We start from the raw sequence: 22,775 nt of genomic DNA, 5'->3' as shown, positions 1-22,775 counted from the left end.
CATATTTATTCCCTTACGGAAAGTGTACATTTTCCATTTAGTCTAAAACAGCCCCATGTCTTGAATAGATTTAGGATATGGGACCAGCCAGCATATCATCTGTGTGAATGATCTCTCTTGGACATGGAGGGTCACTTCACTGGAATAGCCACACATGCAGAAATGAAACGAGCTGCATTCCTCACTCAAGCGTATGATACTAATATGGGACTGGGGGATGTACATGTTTACATAAATGTATGCCTACATTTTCAGTTGGAGGTGCCTCTGTGATCATTCAGCAGTCTTAGTGATTACAAATGTGATTATTTATTTTTTTTAATGAATGTAATACAAAGTTGTTTTCTGTGATCAGTAAAGCAGATGCCCATTACCCTGTGAAGAAGATATGTAAGTATTGAACACATGGAAACATATATGCTTGTACTTGCCATTTTTTACTAGGGTTCTCGAAAGAATGAACAGTGTTCATGATATTGCATAGAGCACATGGTGCATGTACTTCTATCTGGACAAAACTTCAAGAAAAATATATTAAAAGGTGAGCAATGTGGACCATTTCACAAGTAAGCAAAGAATTCCTATCTTGCAGGTCTAGTGCTTTTGTTCCAGTTCACAGGGTATGCACAAAGATTTCCCTGTGTAACAAAACAGCTGCCCTGCAAGATGGCTACCACGCAAACCTTCAAGTCACCTTATTTATTGATGATGTCTCAACTCCCCTTCAAGCTTTTTAATTAGCCTCCATGCCAGCCTTTATTGTATATGGATGAAGTGGTAGACCATCTTGTATGGCCATCTTCACTGGCCATAAGTTTTGCACAGGATTTATATGCCCTAGTTAAAGAATACAGTGACATTTAGATTTCTTGCCCACAGCTTGACACATGCTGACATAACCGTTAGAAATGATGTATTTGAGAGATGCATGTTGATTGGAAAAAGTTGCTGATCACTGTTTTTGCATGGTGCAATTTACTGGAAATGAAGCTACATGTACATGTAATTTGGTCTGGTGAAATAACTGCACAAAATAGATGTGATTAACAACTTTTTCCAAATGCCCCTCATTTTGACTTGTGAACCAATTGGCAACAATGGACAAGCATGTCTGTGTTATTTGGGACTGTATTTGTTTGTTCATGGCCTTAATCACTCTTCCCCACAGCTGTTGGAATGCTGAAAATTTCAGAAGCATTTTTTTAAAGTTTTTAAATGGGTTGAGCTCATGTGAGCAATAACATGGGTTAACACTTCCACAATCGCATAACATGCATACTGAATGTTCATGCACATGCATGGATTAAGACAGCAAGCAACCAACGCATCTATGCATCTGTAGTGTAGCTGTGATGTATCTCCTTAACAGAACTTTTTGAAAGCCATTTGCCTTTCCCAGATTGGTTTTGAAATATGGTGCTTTGTGGAGACCTAGGAGAGTGAGTTGAATAGGTCTCAACAAAGAATTTCTAAAGGTGTATAGGTTTCCACAAGGATTTCATGAAACTGATATTTGCAAATCGCTCACAAAGAAGAAATTTTTAAGGTGTAAGAATCAGCACAAATTAAAGTGTTTCATATAGAGGACATTCGGTCAAAATTTCAGTGTAGGAGTGATTCTTGTTAAAATGGGAGCATTTTGAAAACATCGTTTCACACGCGACCATATTAGTACTGGAGAACAAAGCCATGACTCCACAAGGATACAAATTGGTCTACTGACAGACCGAGCGATGGATGTCTTGACATGAAGTGATGTGGTCCCTGTCTTAAACAGGTCTCCCCATCCATTCTGTTGTCATTTTTTTTCTGAATGGAGTGGAGATGCAGGTCAGCTGGTATTATAATGGTGCCATGTGTGCCTATTTTATATATAAAGTTTTCCAAAATGCCCAATGTTTTCCCACAAGGTACAAATATTCTTTTTTTATACATGTACAATGCCTGCATAAAAGCCACTCATCTGATTGGTTGATTGTTGGTCACATGTCCACTGAATTGTATTTCACAGTATCCATTGAATAGAACTTAATTTCACTTTCCTGGTTCCCACCCCCATTTCATTTCTGGTATTAAAGAGAGGAACATAATGCAGGGACTGGAACCAGTCAAATATTGCACAGTACTACTAGTGGGTGGTGCTTCGGACATGAATCGTTTTGCAAAATGGCGGACATTAATATGTGAGGACTGTTTGCTCCCCTAACAGAGGAGGGAGTATCAGAAGTCAACCAATCAGGTGATGAGGATTTATGCAGGTATTGTATGAACCAAATAATTAATGTTTCACATATGTGCAGTGGTAAGAATAATTTTGAGGTGGAATGGAAAATTTCGTTTGTTACCTCATGAAATGATTCTCACCACCTCAATATGTATTATTTGTATACCTTTTTTATGGTATCCACAATCAATACTAGGTTGCTTTAATCAACTTGAGATGAGTTCCTGAGCATCAAATGTTTAACTTGTCAATTGATTTTCTTTCTATTACCTGGAAATTCTTTAGAAAAAGAAAAGGTTGGCAAGATGACTTAAAAACCGCCTTGCTATCAAACTCCTCAGTGTCAAGGACTGGAACACAAACATATGTGCATCCCCAGCCTCCCATGCTTACTACTCCCAGGTATATTACTTAAGGAAAGTCAGTACAGAAACAAAACACCACTGAGTCCACTGATTTCTACAAGTAAATTCTACATCCAATATTCCGGTTTTATTTGTGAATGGAGTGTTTGCCATTTGTTTACTTTCAAGCTCACTACCTGCACGTATGGTCCATTGTCATGAATCAAATTTCAAGCTTTGACTACTGTACAAATAAAAGTTATCCATATTAATTAAAAAATAAACCGAAAATGTATCTCATCCCAAATAATGGATAAATATTTTCAGAACTAATGCTTTCAACCCAACTTAGGTATCACCTGCTGTATCCACTAAGTAGGCCTTTGTTTAAAGTCCAGTTAAGATTAATTTTAGGTTTACATTGCTCAGATTGATAAAAACTAGTGAGGTGGGCATTTATATTTTATGAATTCTCCTTTTTCCCATCCAAACTGAATTGAGGTCCAAGTTTTCTAAACTGTAAAAACCCTGAAAAGTACAACATAATAATTACCAGTCAGCCTTTTTTCGGTAAATGGTGTTTTGATGAACAAAACAAATTTGAAGTAATCCCACATACTACAAGTCATCATTATTTAACGATGGATTTATATGGTATTCATGCAACAAAACTATGGGTATAGCGCACAGCTCTGCACAAACCAAAAGTGTTTTGCTAAATCAAGGGGACTCTTTATTGGATAAGAAATTTGTTTGAAAAATATTTCACTGGAAAGAGACCAAAAAGCTTTTAGAAAAACAAAGTTTGGCCCACCGGTAGTATGAAAATTCGAGTCATATGGCAATGTGACCCTCAAAACTGTAACTTGCCCAATGCCACATTTCACTTTCTAATTTTTACATTTTTTATTACATTTTTACATTTTAAATTTGATAAGCATGCCAGGTCGGAATATAAGTCTTTTGTTTATGAGCTCATAATAGACTTTTTAAAATCATGTATGGTCCTTAGATAATTTTATTGCTTTTGTAACAAACAGGGAAATAGATTTTGTCCAAGTTATTAATTACATGCATTATAAAATAAAAAAGTAATCCAAATGATTGGAATGAGTTGTAGAAGAATCAAGAAGATTAAAAAAGGTTCTAGGAGCGCTGTCTAGAAGGTTAAGGTTATTAATCATAATCTTTATAATTTCACTTTCAATATAAGATCTTTCAGTCCCAAATACTTCTGCACAATATCTGTACAATGCTAACATTAAACCCCCCAAAAAACAACAAGTGAGAATTTTATGTTGATAAGTATCAGTGTGTGTCTTGATCAGTTGATAAAGTTTCATCAACTTAATGACTCGCATTACTAATGCATATTGACATACACTTCATACATTGTTGACACAGTATGTGCCATTTGTTCAGATATGATCGAGCTATTAACTACTCATGCAATCAGAAATGTGGCGGTGAGTAGATGGAAGCCATATTAATTCTGGATTCTGGTAATGACAGAAATGTGGATATTGTTATTTATCTTCAATCTTGTATCCTCAGATTCACTGCAAACTCACCGTAAATTCAAAAGTGATTTATTTGTGTCCTATACTTATTGCCATATGCATCTTGATGCATTTTATTTTGTGTGTGTGTGTGTGTGTGTACATGTAGAGACAAACCTGACAAGATGCCATTCCAATGGGCCATTTTCACTCACACAGCTGTCTCAAGCTGAGCATGCACGCCCACTTCGGCAATTGACTGCTGCCTATTGGTCAAGGAGGAATTTCACCTGTGCACACCACCTGCGTGCAAACAGGATGGCCCTGTAGTGATACCTTCTAATTTTGGTCATAAGAAATGTCTATAGATTGCACGGACATTAGAGTGTTCAAATGACAGTGTGAATATAAAGTCAATTTACTGGTCAGTGTAATTGCCACAGTAAATTGCAATACATGCACCCCTTCATGTCCCCCCCTACAAATTTTGTATTAGTTACATGTACAAGAACATCACTGCAACAGTAGGCAATTGATTATTACACATTTGGATCTGAGTGAATCAATGTATGACTACCTATAAGAGGGAAACCAGGTGCCACTACATGTATCTAAATCAGACTGCTCGTACTTACTTTTGACACCTTCCTTTAGACGCATGATCTCCCCTCAAAATTTCCCTGTTCCTTCTAATATGTGTTTTCTATGAGGTTTTTAAGTTGGTAACATTTCCCATTGACAGTCTTACCCCAGTCTTTATATGGGTGCCAGATTCTTCCTCCTTAGGATGTGTGTGCTTATTATTCTTGGAATAAAAAAAGGGTTTTTATGGGCCGTTAATGCTGACTCATTACATTTATCACAGTATTTGGTGCATATACGTGCAGATGTTACAGTCTTTAAAGCCCTTTAATGTTAAGGTCTGATGACTTATGCAAACTAAGGTTATCAAGTTGTTACATGTATTTAAAAGAATACAACTCAAATCAATTTGAGTAAGAAGTGCAGTACTAAAAGGTGGCAGCTTATGTTCACTAATAAATCCTTTGGGAAACCAAAGGACATCAAAATGTAGCACTAATGCATAAACATTGGAAGTTAGAGGCTACAAGCTTGTGAAATATACATGGATAAAAATGTTCTGCATACATTGTACACGTAGTAGGATATATCCAATCCTACTGAAGTAAGTACACGTACAGTTACTTTTGTTCAATTCCATCTTCATGTTGATGCATCCAGTTTGACTCACACCAAACTGTTCAGCTCATGTTTCTGTCCGTTTCTTGGTTGTGGATGACTGTGTCCATGATAAACACAGGCAACCTGACCGTCTTCCTGAATTATAAAGAAGATAATATAAACGGTTGATTCACAACACGTGCTACATTCAGGAAGCACATTTTCCTTGATCAGAAACAAAGACTAATTAGCAGCCTATCAAGGGATGATAAATAAATGGGAGGGATATGCCTAACAGCAATCAGATTAAAATAAGTAGTCGACCATTTCTTGCATCTCAAAGGTAAGACCAGGTGAATAAAAGGATAGTATTTAGCAAGAAGTTCATTACACAAATTAGTAAGAGGTACTCTGTACAGTATACATAGTTCCCTTTTTCCCCCTTAATTGTGGGGAGTCTGGTGTTTTCTCAAAATGTACATGTGCACTGCACCAACAGTTTCCTGCAAAATGAAAAGCTGCCTTATGTCATTTTGCAGTCTTCTCTCTTCTTACAGCTTTAATGTTGTGTTTCCAATGTTCCTTTGGGGGGATCAAAACTACTATGACTTAACTCAAAACTGATGAACTAAAGTGACAGTGATTGATATGTAAAATCAACAGGCCATAGGTGATCACGGAAGATTTCCACAGAAGCAAGGCTATTTCATTGTCCAACTGGAACAGCTCCACATGCAGGGTTCAATGGGTCTTTCCACTAGAATGTAACCTAATAAATGGCCAACTGGTCAGAGGCAGTATGAGCAGCATACATTACATGTAGACCATAATACTGCAGTATTCTACCTTTAGTTTCCTTGGCTTCGGTACTGGCTTCATCATAGGCAATCCACCTGATTCTGGTGTTCTACATGCAGGCCTATCACTTTGTTGTTTCAATAACTGTGAAGAAGGACGCTCACGAAGAACAGGCTTGATTACTTGTGATAACTTAGTTGCTGTAGCAAGTTGCTGTTCTTCTTGCTGCTTTGGAGTGGGAGGAGCCCTTCTCTTCTTGTGAGTTTTAGCAGGAGATAGATCAGATCTAGCATATGAACCTCGTGCTGAAGTGGTAGTGGTGGTCTCTGGGGTTGAGGGAGGAGTGCAGCTTTTGGCATAACTTTTTTGAAGTTGATCCAAAAGCTCATGTCTCACATTGCGCAAGTTCATTCTCTGCTGAATAGTCTGTCAAATTAATACATGAAATACAAATTGTGTAAATCATTTGTATACATATGTGGATCAATAAAAGTTACATTTTTAGCATTTGTTAGAACTTAGTACTCAAGGCCCAGAGAAAAAAAGTCAAAATGGAATCTTGTATCTAAAACATCATCTGAGTATTGAAATAATGTGAAGCTTAAAACTTCAAAATAAAAACATTTTGAATCCCATTGATGCCTACATTAAATAATATGGCTGGAACCTGTTCATTTGCAGCAGGAAATTTTGAACAGGTTTGAGATACGAGGGCAGGAGGGGATCATACACTACTTAGGGTTAGTGGGTCAAATGGCTTTACACTACTTCAAGTGGTAAAGTGCAGGAAACGTCTTGCCGATTATGCTGTAACTTACTATTGTTTTTAACCACTTCCTGCCGGGGACTCAGGAATCAGAGACATGGTTTATGTGCGTGGCCGGGGTCTCCGAACTCGGACAAAGGAAACAGGGCCCTGTAACCATACTCCAAACAAAAGACCAGGCTGCTAGGAATTACCGACATTTTTCACTCTCAAAAGTGGTGATAATCCAGTCTTCTTAAGAAACCGTAAACCAGGGTTTGGGGCATTGAGAGCAAGCGGATTACCACCAGAGACAAAAGCGCTCCACCACCGCAGCGATGAGCCACACAGCACCGCTGCACGCTAATCTGGCCCCTATTGAAAAGAGGTCAGCAGTGCACTTAGCCAGGTTCGTGAACAAAAGACAGTTATACAACACCGCACAATCTGGGCTCTTTTTACAAGGCTGCAGGCCTGGCTGAAATACTCGGGCGTCAATGAAGGTCACCTATCAACTTAGAGTAGTGCCTAAAGATTACTTCGAGCGGCTATAAATGACCGTTAAGTGAAATGATGAATTTTTGAAGGATTTTGAAAACGGAAAAAATGATAGTTATGCCGGCCCAGCATCATCAACATTGAAAAATGCCCCAGCATGAAGTGGTTAATGTTCCCATTATTTCTAATAATTCAATGATCAGTGAGAGTAACTCATGTTATATATAGGCCCAGTATCCAACGAAGGATTCTTTCAATCCCGAGCTTCAAAAACGGTTTTGGGAATTTTTAGTAGATTTCAAAATTGTGAAATAATATCAAATCAGTGCTCTGAAATATGTGATTGCCAAGCTTCTTCAGGGCAGGGAGATTGCCTGAAGAAGGTACTCAAGTTACCGAAGCTCGGCAATCACATAAAAGTATTTCAGAGCACTGATTTGATATTATATTCTTGTCGATATTCTGATGATGGCGTTACGCAGCCCTTCCATATTTCAAAATTGTGAAAGTTGGCTCTACGCTTCCGAAATTTTGCAGTTTTAATGGATAAAGGATATTGCTGCATCAACACTAAAACGCTCCTTACCTCTACTCCCTAGAATGTATGTAAAATCATATTGAAATTGGAGAATTGCGGAATGTTAGCGTTACTGAAAAACATTCCTTTAAACATGAAATCAATCGAGTAGATTTGGTGAAATCAAAGTATATTGACCCAAAAAGCTACATGTGGTTGTGAAAATAAAAGGGTTGGCGATTTAAGAAAACAAAATTTTTTTTAAAATCAGAATTTTAAAAGTTAAATCAGATGTTTTAGAAAAGATTTTTAACTTTTGAATTTTTGGTACATGTATGTCTCAAAATTGTCAGAAATATTACAATACACCATTGCACCCATTAACAAGGAGTTCTCAGGAGTATGTACCCATTATCTAACAAAAACAATTTAGTACACACAGATGAGAGCACTGTTAGGTCATATTATAACAAGGACAATTTTAGGTCTTAAGTGTTTTTCCTCTTTTCTTTCCATTACTGACAATACAGGGTACCTATTACAACAAGGTAATTTGTAAAGTCCCAAGGACCTTAATATAATAGTGTTCCAATGTATTTGGAAATTTCCAGAAAACGTTTCACAAAAGTGTGATTTAAATCAGTGATTTTTAAAAATTGCAATTTAAATCAATAACTGAAATCAACATGATTTAAATCAGCCAATCCTGTCTGGAACCTATTCTATTTCAATTAAATATTGAATATGGAATCACCTTGTCCAAGCTTGAAGAGTTGATGTGAAATATCACCTGCTTTCCTAAATCTATTTTTGGTTTAACGTTAAATTTTGAAATGTATTTTTTTTAATCAAAGAAGCTAAAATGTCCCCCTCAAACATACATGGGTTTTGAAGACAAGGGAAATTTGGGTTAAGAGAATTGTAAAACCCATTAAAAATGAGCCTTGAATGTGAACTTCTGGACCAAGCCTGAAATACTGATGTTAAGCGCAATCATGCACACACATCAACTGAAGTTAACATACTATATCCAGCTATTTAATTTACCTATTGTTAAAAAGTGTTTTATTCAAATTATCACTTTTAAAACTCACACTTGTCATTTTGAATTCAATTATTTAATTTCTGTTTTCTTTTTATTGGATCACCAATAGCAATAGCAGCCATTGTAGTCTGGCCAACAGTCCAGTTTGTGATTAATATCATATTATTGTGTAACGTGAGAAAGGCAAAAACTAGTCATTTAATAGAGGCTGTGAACAACTGAAGATCAATAGGAGAGAAGCACACAAAATGGCTAAATGGTGAAGTTTCCAAACAAAAATGTCAGATATTTTTGCTAAATTCCACAGAAATGTATTTATAAATGCATTTTGCTTAGGCTATTATCAGCTTAGGCTATTATCAGACAAGCCGGTCTTGAACAAATTTTGACCAGCCAAGCACATATTTATTCCTTTTAAGTCCTTGTGATGGTATATGGAAAATGTCCATACTTGAATGTCATTCTGACAATGTGTAAACAGGCCCCTCTATCAATTTCAACAGTTGCTGGACTGCTTTGGGAAGGCATGTACATATACTATACCTTTTCATGCTCCACCGGGGGATTGGGAGCAGGTCGTCTTCTTTTGACATCTGCTGAAGCCTCAACACGTTTCTAATCAATCAGGAAAACAAATAAATTCAAATCTAATAAAATTTCATGACAATAGAATAGTCCCCATAACGTCAAACGACCTGGGCTCAAATACTGGTGCAACAATTGTGAGGACTATAAATGGTAGTTACTGTGGGGTCAATTCATCACTGGGACAACTGTTTGTTCCTACAACTCATTTGCGAATTTTCTTACAAAAAGAAACTGTTCCCTAAACAGTGTTCTCACCAGCCTTTTATGTTAGCGTAGGGGTGAGCTCGGGGGGGGGGGACAAGTGGGTACTGGACATTATTGGACACCTGAGGGCACTGTTCAAACACTCACATAACACATGTTTAAAGTTATTGTGTTCACAGAGCTACAGGTACAGCTACAGGTATAGGGCCTATACGTGGCAGTTATTATATTTAACAAGAAATTAAATACTTGTGCTTCATTTTTGGTTTTATGAAATTACAATATATCTCTCCTAGCAGCAAGTAGTGCATCAGTGTGATTATTAGGATGTGAGAAGATTGACTTGATTAACTACATACAGTAAACTCTGGCTGAGTCAACACCCTCAGGCCCCCCAAATTTGTGACGACTAATGCAAAGGCCAACTTCAAATACAAGTCCTCATTTTGACAACTTACACAAAATGGTGACCTATGCATACATATATGTAAATGTACATGTATTTGATTGGGTTGCAATGCTCAAAATATCTTGTCCAAGCATGGAGGAAGGAATAGACACAATGAAAACTACATGGTTTGCAATGCTCCAAAGTTTTGACATGGGGATTGGATTTTGTGAAGTGCAGTGGTCCATCTGTGCGAATTGGCTGCCTCCATGTACATGTACTGCTAAATGCTGAATTTTCCCAGCGACAGCCTAAAGAAAAATTACGCTCCACTGGACCACTAAAATATGTGCACTAAAATCTTCCAAATACATGGAAGCAGAAAATACCTATGCATAAAGGGGAATCTATACCTGTGAATAAAGGGGAATCTATACCTGTGCATAAAGTGAAATCTATACCTGTGCATAAAGCGGAATCTATACCTGTGCATAAAGGGGAATCTATTCCTGTGCATAAAGGGGAATCTATACCTGTGCATAAAGGGGAATCTATACCTGTGCATAAAGAGGAATCTATACCTGTGCATAAAGCAGAATCTATTCCTGTGCATAAAGGGGAATCTATACCTGTGCATAAAACGGAATCTATACCTGTGCATAAAGAGGAATCTATACCTGTGCATAAAGCAGAATCTATTCCTGTGCATAAAGGGGAATCTATACCTGTGCATAAAGGGGAATCTATACCTGTGCATAAAGAGGAATCTATACCTGTGCATAAAGAGGAATCTATACCTGTGCATAAAGAGGAATCTATACCTGTGCATAAAGCAGAATCTATTCCTGTGCATAAAGGGGAATCTATACCTGTGCATAAAGAGGAATCTATACCTGTGCATAAAGCAGAATCTATTCCTGTGCATAAAGGGGAATCTATACCTGTGCATAAAGGGGAATCTATACCTGTGCATAAAGGGGAATCTATACCTGTGCATAAAGGGGAATCTATACCTGTGCATAAAGGGGAATCTATACCTGTGCATAAAAGGGAATCTATACCTGTGCATAAAAGGGAATCTACCTGTAGATCAATCTACCTGTAGTTCTGTGAACTAACTTATTCGCTGAAGTATATCAGAAGTTTTGATGGCTTCATGTTTTTGGAGTGTTAAGGTTTGGAATGTACTTTGAGTTGTCCCTGGGGTCACTGGCTCCTAACCATTCCATGCCATTCTTGCTATATTTGGCGGTAGGAACCCGTGTGCCATACATACTTTATCGAGTCCAACACCCTGCGCCCGCAACGCAATTTGTCTCATGCTTGGGCCACCATAGGAAAGTAGAAAATTATCAATTTCGACTCCACATACCCTCATATTACATACACATATTTTTGGTAGGAAAAATCCATACAATTTTACATGGCATGTACATGTGATATCCTCTAAATGTACACGTGCTGGCAGAGAAAGGTCTAGGATCTGTCCATGATAGCAGTGCATGCAATGCCGCGCTGGGACATGTGCTAACTGAAATGCTACATAAAAATTGATGCAGTGATCATGGACTGTGCCAATAAACGGATGTTGTTGTGTGACTTTTCACTGACACCTCTTGCCAACCTCAGTGCAGAAGTTGATGCCAATGCAGGAGTTTTTAAATGCTAACTTACACAAAAGATTTCACTGCACAATTTTTGGAAATGAGACTGAGAGTAACACTCCAACTTAGGTGAAATGACGACTAATAAAAGTCGATTTAGAAATAAAAATTGTAATGGAAATGCATCAGAAACGATCGGGACTTTCGTAAGTCTGCCAATTTGAGTGATTTGCTGAGTTATACGATGTTGACTTAGCCGAAGTTTACTGCATACGTGTCAGCTGAAGCTGATCATGGCTCATGTACCAAGACACAATGATGAAGTGTGTGGCACTCTAAGCTAGTGCTGCAAGTACATGTAGGTGCCAAGGTTTTAGCTCAGGTTCAGTTCGGACACGGTTTGGAAATTTTGTGCAGAAGTTTGGTTCGGACATTTACACACGTGTACATACATGTACAATGCACTGAAGAGCTCGCAACGAACGTGCCGTATATAGTACTTCCGTGTATAAAATATGTTAATACAAAATATAAATCTTGTCACTATCCCCATCTGTGAGCAATTTCGATGTGAACATAATTTTTTTCCAAACTGTTTCCTCAAAGTTTGTTTAGGAGTTAAAATTCCATAGAAAGTTACCGTCAGAGGTGTGGCAATTCCCGACCATGTTGTCCAGACCAAAAGTGTTTGGACAACTCTTGACTCAACAAAACGATAGTAGGATTTGTGAAAATAGAAAAACCAGCATGCTCAAATGGGAGTTTCCTCCTGTAAAGGATACAAGATCAAATAAGATTTCCAGCGAATCATGTTTTCATGATTTTTCACAAAACAGATTCAACTACCAAAATATGGCTTTTGATGTATTCGAAGAACCTTCGGCATTCTTTCCCAGGACAGCGCCCATGAGGCCAAAGGGGTGATTTTCCATCAGTCTTTTTTGAACGGATAATGGCATTTTGTTATTTTAGATTTGCAAACAACTTACAGATCTGGCAAAATCCATTACAACGTATTCACACTACGACTTAGATCAAACGTGATCAAACGAAAGGCAAATTAGGCCAATGCTCGAACCAAATCTTGTTGTGCCCTGGATCACTGCACTTGAACTAGCAGCTCGCCTGGCAAAATCAGTTTTTCCTCCGGAGTTGCCTTCGATCGAGCACGGGTCCCACTGTGATCAGCATCCAATCAAAAAATAGCCATTTATGACATCATTGGCCTCACATGGAACGTAAGGGCGAGGCTTTCAGATGGCAAACATAATGATAAATCTGAATACACATAAGCACAATTGGATGTAGTGAAAATTTAGAATTGTTGTGCAGCGGAATTGCCGTATGTTGCATGTTGTTGGTTGATAATTGGCCACCGTAAGTTTACTGTACATGTACATTTACAGTACGTGTGTGCATGTGCACGCACATGTGCTAAGCACTAGTGTCAGTGCGGCATACTCGTTATCCTTTTTTCGTTGTGTTTGCCTTTTTTATCAAATTTTCCTGTTTGCATTCTGTGCGCCAGCAATGCAATGCCATATTAAAGCCGAACATCCGAACTGACCAGTTCGGTTAGATTCAAAAGTGTTATGTTCGATAATTTTTTGTTCGGTTTGGCGGTTCGGCTGCAGCACTATTCTAAGCCCACTTTATGGCGTGTTTGTTGGATTGGACACCCGTTTTTTCGTCTGAGAATTTTCCTGCTACAAAAATAAAGAATCAACTGGTCCATCCTGACAATTCTTTTTCATCTTTAAGCATCTTTACAATTCATGTCATTCAATTTCAATTACCACCTTTCTTTGTGTTTATCCTATTTTTTGTTTCAGATGTTGGAAGTTTGATTAAAATTTTAAGTTAAACGAACCAGGAAATAATTTTTCTTAGAATCACTTTTTGTGTATCTCTGTACTCTTCTTCCATGTATGAAAACTGTTAGACATCTTTTTTGAGTTATGTGAACTGAACGGTGCACTATTTGAAACATTAAAAATTGACCTAGTATTTCTGGACAAGTGAGGGTGCTTTTGCTTTGATGTAAATCCAGGAAGACATGGTTCAGGTTGCTGGTTTTCATGTTCAAATTCTGAACCCCAAAATTTGCTATCTGGGAACATTTCTGTGAAAAGGATTTTTGCTGGATTATTGCCAGATACTTACACAGCAATAAATTGCCAAAGAAAATAAAATCGGCCATTGCAATTGTTAAAAAATCTAGAAAAATTCTGTGCACAAATCAGTGCCAAATTGAGATTTAGTGCCTTAGTGACATCATAGTTCTGCTCATGAATATGCAAATAGCATTAGCATAAAACCAAAAAAGCATCAAAACACAGGTTAAAATTGCAAAACAAAAATTTCAAACGAGGTTAATTGAACCCAAAGATGCAATTTCTTTGGGTTTTTAGTAAACTTTTTAAAAATATTTCTATTTCCTGGGTCCTTTAATCACGCTTTCTGGCAGGAAGCATGGATAAATTTAACTAAATAATCAATACATTAACTGATTAATTAAGTAAATATATAATACTTGCTGAACTATGGTATACATACATAAGCATTCAACAGACACCCTTGTTTATGCCACTCCTCTGATGTATCATTTATCCACTTGAGGCTTTATTGCAATACTTACACAAATGGCATCACCTGCTGATCTACTGCGTACATGCTTACGCTGTCTGCAGTGTCTCTCTTGACTTCTTAAGAGTATGTCCTCTTTCACTTGCGTAGGTGTCCCTGGCATGTTGCAGTTTTTAGCAAACTAATGGGGAAAAGGAAATTGATATTCCTACAAGGAACTTATCAAAACTAAAGTGTAAATTTATGATGGTAATTATGTAAAGAGCACAGACACAAAGGGATTTTTTTCCAAACCAAAGCCTATTTTCTAATGATTTTTTCCAGGCAATTTTTCAATGGTTGGATATGCAGCATGTGCATTGCATAACTGGTTGTTTTCTGTATGTATCAAAGACTATGTTACTATCTGTGCACGTAAAGAATGGTACATGTATAAAGGAGGGATATCCAATCTACCTCTTGTATTTTCCTCAATATGCATTGTACATTGAGGACATGTCCAATAAGATACCAGAGGTGAGGTATTCCTTGGTAACAGATATTAAGGTAATTAGGGTAAAAAAAAATCCAGAAGAACAAACTTGAGAATGTCAAACACATTGTGCTATAACTTTCTTTTTTTGCTATGGCAGACTTTGAAGCACTTGGTGCCCATGCTCAATGTAATGCAAACAATGGAAGGCTGGTCATGTATAGAGCTGATGTAACTGCCTCATTCATCTGCTGTGCTCAGATCTCCGCAATGTAACCAAACACCCAAACTGCAACCCCAACCTTGCACAGTAATCCCCCATTTGTGTTCACTTTATAGTCGTGCTGAGTTCCCACATCACCTCAAGGACATGCACATTACATGATAAAAATGCAGACCTCGAGAGCAGCTACCTCACACATTGTACAAGTGTAGGCTTGCATGCATATAGGGCAAGTGTACGTGTGGTTGTAATTTCACTGGTAATCATGCTGTCCAGAGGCAAATGTGATGCATCACCTAAGACAAAAATTATACAATACCTACCAAGTGGTTCATACCCTCCTAGGATCTCCCCGCATCACTTCAAAATACATGTACATGAATCACCCTATCCCCACCCCCATATCTTACAATAAGTCCTCTGTGTTAACCCTTGCCCACGCTTGCATATGAAAATACAAAACCAACCCCCACCAAACCCTTAACAATAACTACTATCACGTGACAAGAAAAGTCAACCACTACCCAGCATACAGCATATGTGTACAGGTACAACTGGAGAGATCAGCACATCAGATAACTGATCACGTTATGGCAACATACTCAGGTATCTGGTGTGTTCTTATGGAGATCTGAGCAAGCTGCATGGGTAATAAAATCACAAGGGCATGTTTGCCACCACCAAGCATCTCAAAAGTCTCCTATTACATGTTTATTTAGCATTTATAAAAATATTCATTTTCCCCATAATTCCACTTTTTTCTTCAGTCATGCTCACTTTGATTTATTGTAGATGTTTTAGTCTGTAGATCTTTTTTTCCTTTAGTAGTTCATATCTTTGACGTGTTTCTATGGATCATCACATCATCATCCTTCGATATAGGAAATGGGTTTATCTTTGAAAGTGCCAAGGCAAAGTGGACAAACCTGTTTCATAAGCTTTCTCTTCTTGGCACTAGGGGGCATATCTTGGACACTGGCATACAGGTGAGCGAGTGCTGCCTCAGTCTGGGTTTGTTCTTTCTTTACCTGAACAGTAGATGTTTGTGGAGTACCAATAACCAGGCCAACTTTAGATTTACTGTCACACTCATCCTAGTGAATCAAACAACGAAAGACCGTAACTGCATTTAAGTGTCATAATGAAAAAATGACTTCAGTGAGTCATTCAGTCATTTTAAGTGACAAGTTAAGCCAAGTCACCATACACGTAGATCAGAAAAGTCACAGTGTGTGGTTGAGTCAAGTCAAAGCTGTGGAGTCAATTCAGATATCTGACCACATAATAAAAAAAGAGAAGTAGGCTGAGTTGGGATGCAGCAGTTACATGTATTTGTTGGTACACTGTAGAATGAAAGAGAGAACATAAGCAAAACTTTAAGTTATCAGTGAAGAAGTACGGTATAGTAAACAAATAAAACTTGACTTTTATGTCTGATTTGGCTTTGGATCTGAAATCATTTTTAGACTGACCTCAAAAACAACCTGTTGCATTCAATTATTTGTAAAACATCTACAGAACTATGTCAAATTGTTTTTAAGGAAAATAAATTTATTAAACTGGACTTCCACCAAGAAATTAAGACATCTATGAATGCAGCAAAACCAAGAATTGGGAATCATTTTGAAAGTCTGATTCCGGATAGTTACTTGTGAACTAAATTTAAAAATCACAAGGTGGACTGGAGTCCATGATATGGCATATACTGTATACAAAGGGACCACAACTACATGTACATGTACTATAGAGGGTAATGTGAAGCAGGCAAGCATTAACTTTGTTTTCTGGAGTTGTCTTGATGGTGTCTTTTGACCTAATGAAAACTTCCATATTCAAGCAAAACTTTGATCTTATACGTGCGCAGGCACAGAAAATTGGAAGACTTTTTGTTAGCTAATCTAGTCAATTCTGTATTTCTTTCTTGATTGACAGACAGTGAGCAAATTTATGTATTAACATTTACAATGAGTCACAGTTCAGGTTCAAAGCTTCTAAAGACAGTTCTTAAAATGGCAAAGATCAGAAGTGTGGAGATGGCTCATTCCATCAAGTTGGGAAGCAATCTGCCTTTAAAATCGTTGGCGAGTATCTGCTCAATCAACTAGCTTATCTCAAAGAGGAAAACCTAAGCTTTAACACGAGACCAAGCTTGACTGGATTGAACATAAATATGTGTTAAAAAGTTACTGAAAATTGATAGTATCAAGAGCTGTTGTCCTTACAAAATGTGCGACATGATTTACAATGAAATCAAGGTTTTTTTTTCTCAGGTAAAATGCAGCTTCAGTTCTTTTTTAATTTTTCAAATGGTTTTTATACTGAGAAAGGCTCAAAATTATTCCTTGAATAACAACTTTCGGGATTTCTAAATCTTTCATATACAGTACCAGCTGTGATCAGAAAACATCAACTTTGAGGTAGCTTTGATGGCAAAACATTTTGCAGATTGTTACGTCCAAACAAGGAGATGTAAGTTATCCTCCAGCCGTAAAAAGACCGACACATTAAACATAATTTATTGTTTGTGTTGTTATCAGTTTGATTACATAAACAAAAATAACAAATTGTTATTAATTTTCAAAAGTACTCGGTATTTGTACAAAAAGTCAGCAGGGTGTCACTCAAAATTTTGCTACATCGAAACACCCTTTTAAATTAACCAAGGTGTTCATGCCTCTGCAAAATGAACCCATCCATTTGGGGGTTACCTCCATTTTACCTCCTTGTTAGTTATGGTTGTTGAAATATGTGGTGTGAGAGTTACGTGGAACGCTGTTTGTTACATTGAAATGCATGCTATTTAGCTTGGAAAGCATCAAAGATAGGATTTTTTTTGCACATGTAGTTCTCATTGGGGATGTGGTGCCTTTGCATTGGTGCTAACTGTTAATGCATTGGTGCTAACTGCTAACTAGCCTTCAAACCGTCCACGGTAGGCACTGTCGATATCATATGTTGGCCAATACTGATATTTTTTTTTTATATCAATATTATCAATATATCAAATTTTATTCATTTTTATTTTCAAGGTATTATAACAGGCGTGAATTGCAAGTAAATTGCTCTAAGGGTACATCCCTACACCGTAATGGTGTGATCCAATTAATTTTGTTGGCATGTTCTTACATCTGTGTTGCATACATTGCCTCCATGGGATGGGATACAAGCTGCCATGCATAGCGATATCATCAGCACGTGGTGCTTGTCTACGCACATTTGGTTAGCAAATACATGTAATTCTTTGTTTTGGAGGATAAATTTTGCAATATTTTCAAGGCAAAGTGTACGCGAATTGAGTGTGAGACTGAGATTGGTGACTGAATTTATTCTTCAAATGTCGCCGTATAAGCCGCCCCGAGTATAAGCTACAGGAACCTTTTCACTCAGCGTGAGAACCAACATAAGCCATGGCTTATCAAAAATTACCGTAATGTGACGATGCACTTTCGTATTTTTTAATAAAGTTCTTTCCTACGTAGCAATATTTTCGGTATATTTTTCAATATCAATGTTTTGAAATTTCGACAGTTCTCCAAAACCCAATATTTTCAATGTATCTATAGTACCAAATAACTAATATCGGCAATATCAATATCAAACCCATACTGATATTGATATACATGTATCGATGGTGCTTATTCCACGGGAAGCACAAGTGTCGTTTACGTGGGTTTTTATTTGGTGTCAATATTTGTTGAAGTTCCACTTTGAAAATAAAACATGAATTATCTTCTTGATACTATAGTATTGGCAGTCATATGGATTTGTTACTATTTATTAAAAAAAGCAATAATGCTGACTAAACTAAACCATCAGAAATAAAACATGATAAATACTTGCAAGTTGGAACTTCTTGATTTTAGCCTACATGTACAGTATGTGAACAAAAATTGTGAAAAAATGCAAAGGGGTATTGCTATGCAGGCCATGTGGACAAAAATGCCAGCCCCGTAGTTTTGTTTCTAGCTAAACTTTGCAAGACAAATTCACTGTAAAGTATAGTATGTCTAGTATATTCTCCAGCTCGTCTGCTTTATTTTTGTCTTAAAACCCAACAGTTGTTGGAAATTTGAAAAAGAACAAAGGTCACTTTGAAATTGTGTTTACATTTTAGTTTTTGTAATCATTTTTACAGAAATTTTGTTACGCATCGGTGATTCTCTATTTTGTGTTTAATTCTGTTGCAATGATGTCAAGACTGTTTTTTGTTCTGTGTTATTGCGAGGCAATTGAGGGAATTAACTCATCAGCTGAGGATCCAACAGTACTACATGTACCTCAACAACATACCAAAGTGCATCCCTACCCTGGACTGCAGAACTTTATTTAGACTGCTTCTACATAATGTTAACCACTTCCTGCCGGGGACTCCGGAATCGGAGACATATGGTTTATATGCGTGGCCGGGGTCTCCGAACTTGGACAAAGGAAACAGGGCCCTGTAACCATACTCCGAACAAAAGACCAGGCTGCTAAGAATTACCGACATTTTTCACTCTCAAAAGTGGTGATAATCCAGTCTTCTTTTGAAACCGTAAACCAGGGTTTGGGGCATTGAGAGCAAGCGGATTACCACCAGAGACAAAAGCGCTCCACCACCACAGCGATGAGCCACACAGCACCGCTGCATGCTAATCTGGCTCCTATTGAAAAGAGGTCAGCAGTGCACTTAGCCAGGTTCGTGAACAAAAGACAGTTATACAACACCGCACAATCTGGGCTCTTTTTACAAGGCTGCAGGCCTGGCTGAAATACTCGGGCGTCAATGAAGGTCACCTATCAACTTAGAGTCGTGCCTAAAGATAACTTGGTGCGGCTATAAACGACCGTTAAATGAAACGATGAATTTTGAAGGATTTTGAAAACAGAAAAAATGATAGTCATGCCGGCCCAGCATCATCAACATTGAAAAATGCCCCGGCATGAAGTGGTTAATACATACATGCAGAAATACATCATTGTTGACTTGTTAAAATAATCTTTCTTCTTTAAAGATGGACTAAGCAGGTGCTACACAGGTGTGGTGTCAATGTTACGTCTGCAACACTGTTCTCATGGGCAAACAAGATCACTCCATGAATGTTTTACAAGGAATGACTGAATGACATACATGTAGTTCTATAATACATTTATTTGATTTTTGAACATGTTGGAATCATTGAATATAAACAATTAAAAGCATTTTTGCTTGGCAAAGAATTTAACTAAAAAATAAGTACATGTACATGCACATTGCATGGCATTTTCAACAATCAGCAGAAGACTTGGTTAGAACCCATTTTCTGTACCATGAAATTAACTTTTTAAGAGAAAAGCATTATTTCTGTTCATCTCAAAATTACATGAAATAGTTGATTATGAAATGGCAAAAGTTTTTATTGTCTTGTGTTTGTGTTCATATTAACCACTTGGCCTTTGTGGTGAGGAGATGTGGATGTAACATACACACGGTGTCAATGTTACGTTCACAACAGTTTATCAACACTTTTTTTCTTCCAGATTTAAATCTTTAGAGATTATAAATCCTTTAGTAACTATGTCTGTAAATGAAATACATGTACAGCTTGTCAGTAACATTCTTCAAGATTGCTGAATATGGTAAGAAAAGAGTGAAGCCAGATATTCCTGTAGTGAAGGCAAATTTTACAATGTATATTATGACTGCCAAGAGTAAAGCGTAATAGGAAATACTAAAAGACTTAGTGCTACAAAAGGATACACATACATCAGTCACAAAGGCCACTGTGGCTGATTGACCTTGGGATGTAAACAATTAAACATCATAATGCTAGGAATTTACCATTATACCTTTGCCTTCCTTTCTTTGGGTTTTGGTTCTTCATCATCTTCAAGCTTGCCATTTTTGACGTACTGCTCACATCTTTTCAACATCTTAGCTGGTACCTATAATAAAATTTTTACATGAACAAGATGTCTGCTTTAATCTGTACAATACACTTAAAAAGTTTAAATGTTTACATACATACATGTACATACATACATACAGAGTGCCTTAAAACAAGAAAACCAATATTAACCACTTCCTGCCGGGGGCAGTCATCAATGTTGATGATGCTGGGCCGGGATATTTATCATTTTTTTCTGTTTTCAAAATTCTTTAAAATTCCTATCCTCATTTACTGGACACTTACAAACATGTGAAGGACTGTCTGGTGTCCACTCTAGCCTGACAGACAAAATCTATTGATGCCTGAGTATTTCAGCCAGACCTGCAGCCTTGTAAAAAGAGCCTAGATTGTGCAGTGTTATGTAACTTTCTTTTGTTCACAAACCTGGCTCAGTGTGCTGCTAACCTCTTTTCAATAGGGGCCAGATTAGCATGCAGCGCTTTTATCCCCGGTGGTAATCCGCTCGCTTTAAATGCCCCAAACTGTGGTATACTGTTTCAAAACAAGGCTGGATTATCTCCACTTTTAAGAGTGAAAAATTTCGCTAATTCCCAGCAGCCTGGTCTTTTGTTCGGAGTACGGTCTTTTGTTACAAGGACCTGTTCCCTTTGTCCGAGTTCGGAGATCCCGGCCATGCATATAAAGCATACGTGTCCGGATCCGGAATCTCCAGCAGGGAGTGGTTAATTGATCTGTTTCTTGAATGCAATTAATAATTTTTGTAAATGGTAAGTATAATCTCTTTCAGTATGATGTCCTCTTTAGTATGACACCATGAAATCTAAATTTCTGTCTGAAAGCTAAGCCTTCCCTGGAGAAAATTTTGAGATGAGGTTTTCAACACTGAGATGAGGTCATGGATGTAGACAATTTTCGGTGTAGGTACATGTAAGTAAACATAGTTACACGCATGAAGCTACCAACACTATCAGAGTGGTTGAGATTCCACTGCAAGTACTTCACTTTTTTTTATATAAGTGAATTGTTTAGATACTGAGATTTACAAGTTAAAAAAGAGTGCTCAGCTGAGACAGTGGGCCCAAAGCCACTTGACTAGAAACAATCAGTCTTTTTATTATGTCCTCACAGTCAAACAGACATTCATGTAGGCAGTTGAATTGTCTTACCTTGAAGATTTTGTGACATTGAGTGATCATAAACTCTGCACCACAATTGAGTTTATTGACAAGTACCTGATTGCGAAGATCTTCGGTGGTCAACTGAAACAGGATAAATAAATTGTTCCATGGTTAACATTTTTCCTGTTTGTCTGTTTCCAGATACTAGAGGAGTCCTTATTCATGTCCATGTCCATGTAGTTGATACAACTTTCGAGTGAACTGGGAGGGATGTTTAGAGTTACCCCTTTCAAATAAAGAGGTACTAGCAAGTTCTTGTCTATTCTATTAGCAAATGCATGTATTAGGCATGCAACTTGGACTTTGGCCAAGAAAAAAAAACAAGGAAATTCCAATCTTTACAAGACTTCGTACAGTGTTCAAGTGAAAAATGACGAAATCAGGTGATCCAGGGAAAAGTTGCATGCCTGATATATGTGCAATTCAAATAAACCAATAAAGTGCTGTCAAATTGATGTTTGGCTACTTACATCATTTAAAATTCATCATTACCAATTTTGCCCACTCTGTGATGTAGCCTCTGGGTACATTTTATAAGGCCTTGTGATGTATCCCAAATTTTTGACAGCATTATTAATTGCCTTAACCACTTGCTGCCGGTTGGATTTTTCTTGAGCAAGACAAGATGCTGGGTCCTTTTCAAGATTTTCCGTTTTCAAAATTCTTCAAAAATTCATCATTTCATTTTTGTTACAAGGCCCAACCCTTTTGTCCCAGTTCCCAGCTCCCCAGCTCTGCATATAAAGCCTACATGTATGTACTTGAAAATAGGTCGCCTGGCAGGAAGTGGTTAATTTGATGGAATACCCT

General features: G+C 37.5%; 1 protein-coding gene across 2 annotated transcripts in view; it reads right to left on the bottom strand.

Moving 5' to 3' along the window:
* Nucleotides 1-4,215: 4,215 nt before the first annotated feature.
* arhgap19 (Rho GTPase activating protein 19) overlaps nucleotides 4,216-22,775 on the bottom strand; it is a 34,101-nt gene continuing 15,541 nt past the window's right edge. The window contains exons 6-12 of one of the 2 annotated variants that reach the window (XM_022229886.2): nucleotides 21,954-22,046; nucleotides 20,726-20,821; nucleotides 15,844-15,945; nucleotides 14,275-14,403; nucleotides 9,396-9,467; nucleotides 6,096-6,473; nucleotides 4,216-5,405 (exon numbers count right to left, since the gene is read on the bottom strand). In XM_022229886.2, coding sequence (XP_022085578.1) covers nucleotides 5,316-5,405; nucleotides 6,096-6,473; nucleotides 9,396-9,467; nucleotides 14,275-14,403; nucleotides 15,844-15,945; nucleotides 20,726-20,821; nucleotides 21,954-22,046 — 960 coding nt within the window. In that variant the 3' untranslated portion in view covers nucleotides 4,216-5,315. Of the gene's footprint in view, nucleotides 5,406-6,095; nucleotides 6,474-9,395; nucleotides 9,468-14,274; nucleotides 14,404-15,843; nucleotides 16,012-20,725; nucleotides 20,822-21,953; nucleotides 22,047-22,775 lie in introns of both variants that reach the window. The other variant, XM_022229883.2, reaches the window with a different exon arrangement.

Source organism: Acanthaster planci, linkage group LG13 (assembly GCF_054643075.1).
Source record: "Acanthaster planci isolate LZ-2023a linkage group LG13, COTS_SCS, whole genome shotgun sequence".
Lineage (NCBI taxonomy): Eukaryota > Metazoa > Echinodermata > Asteroidea > Valvatida > Acanthasteridae > Acanthaster > Acanthaster planci.
This window is presented reverse-complemented; position numbering and strand designations above follow the sequence as displayed.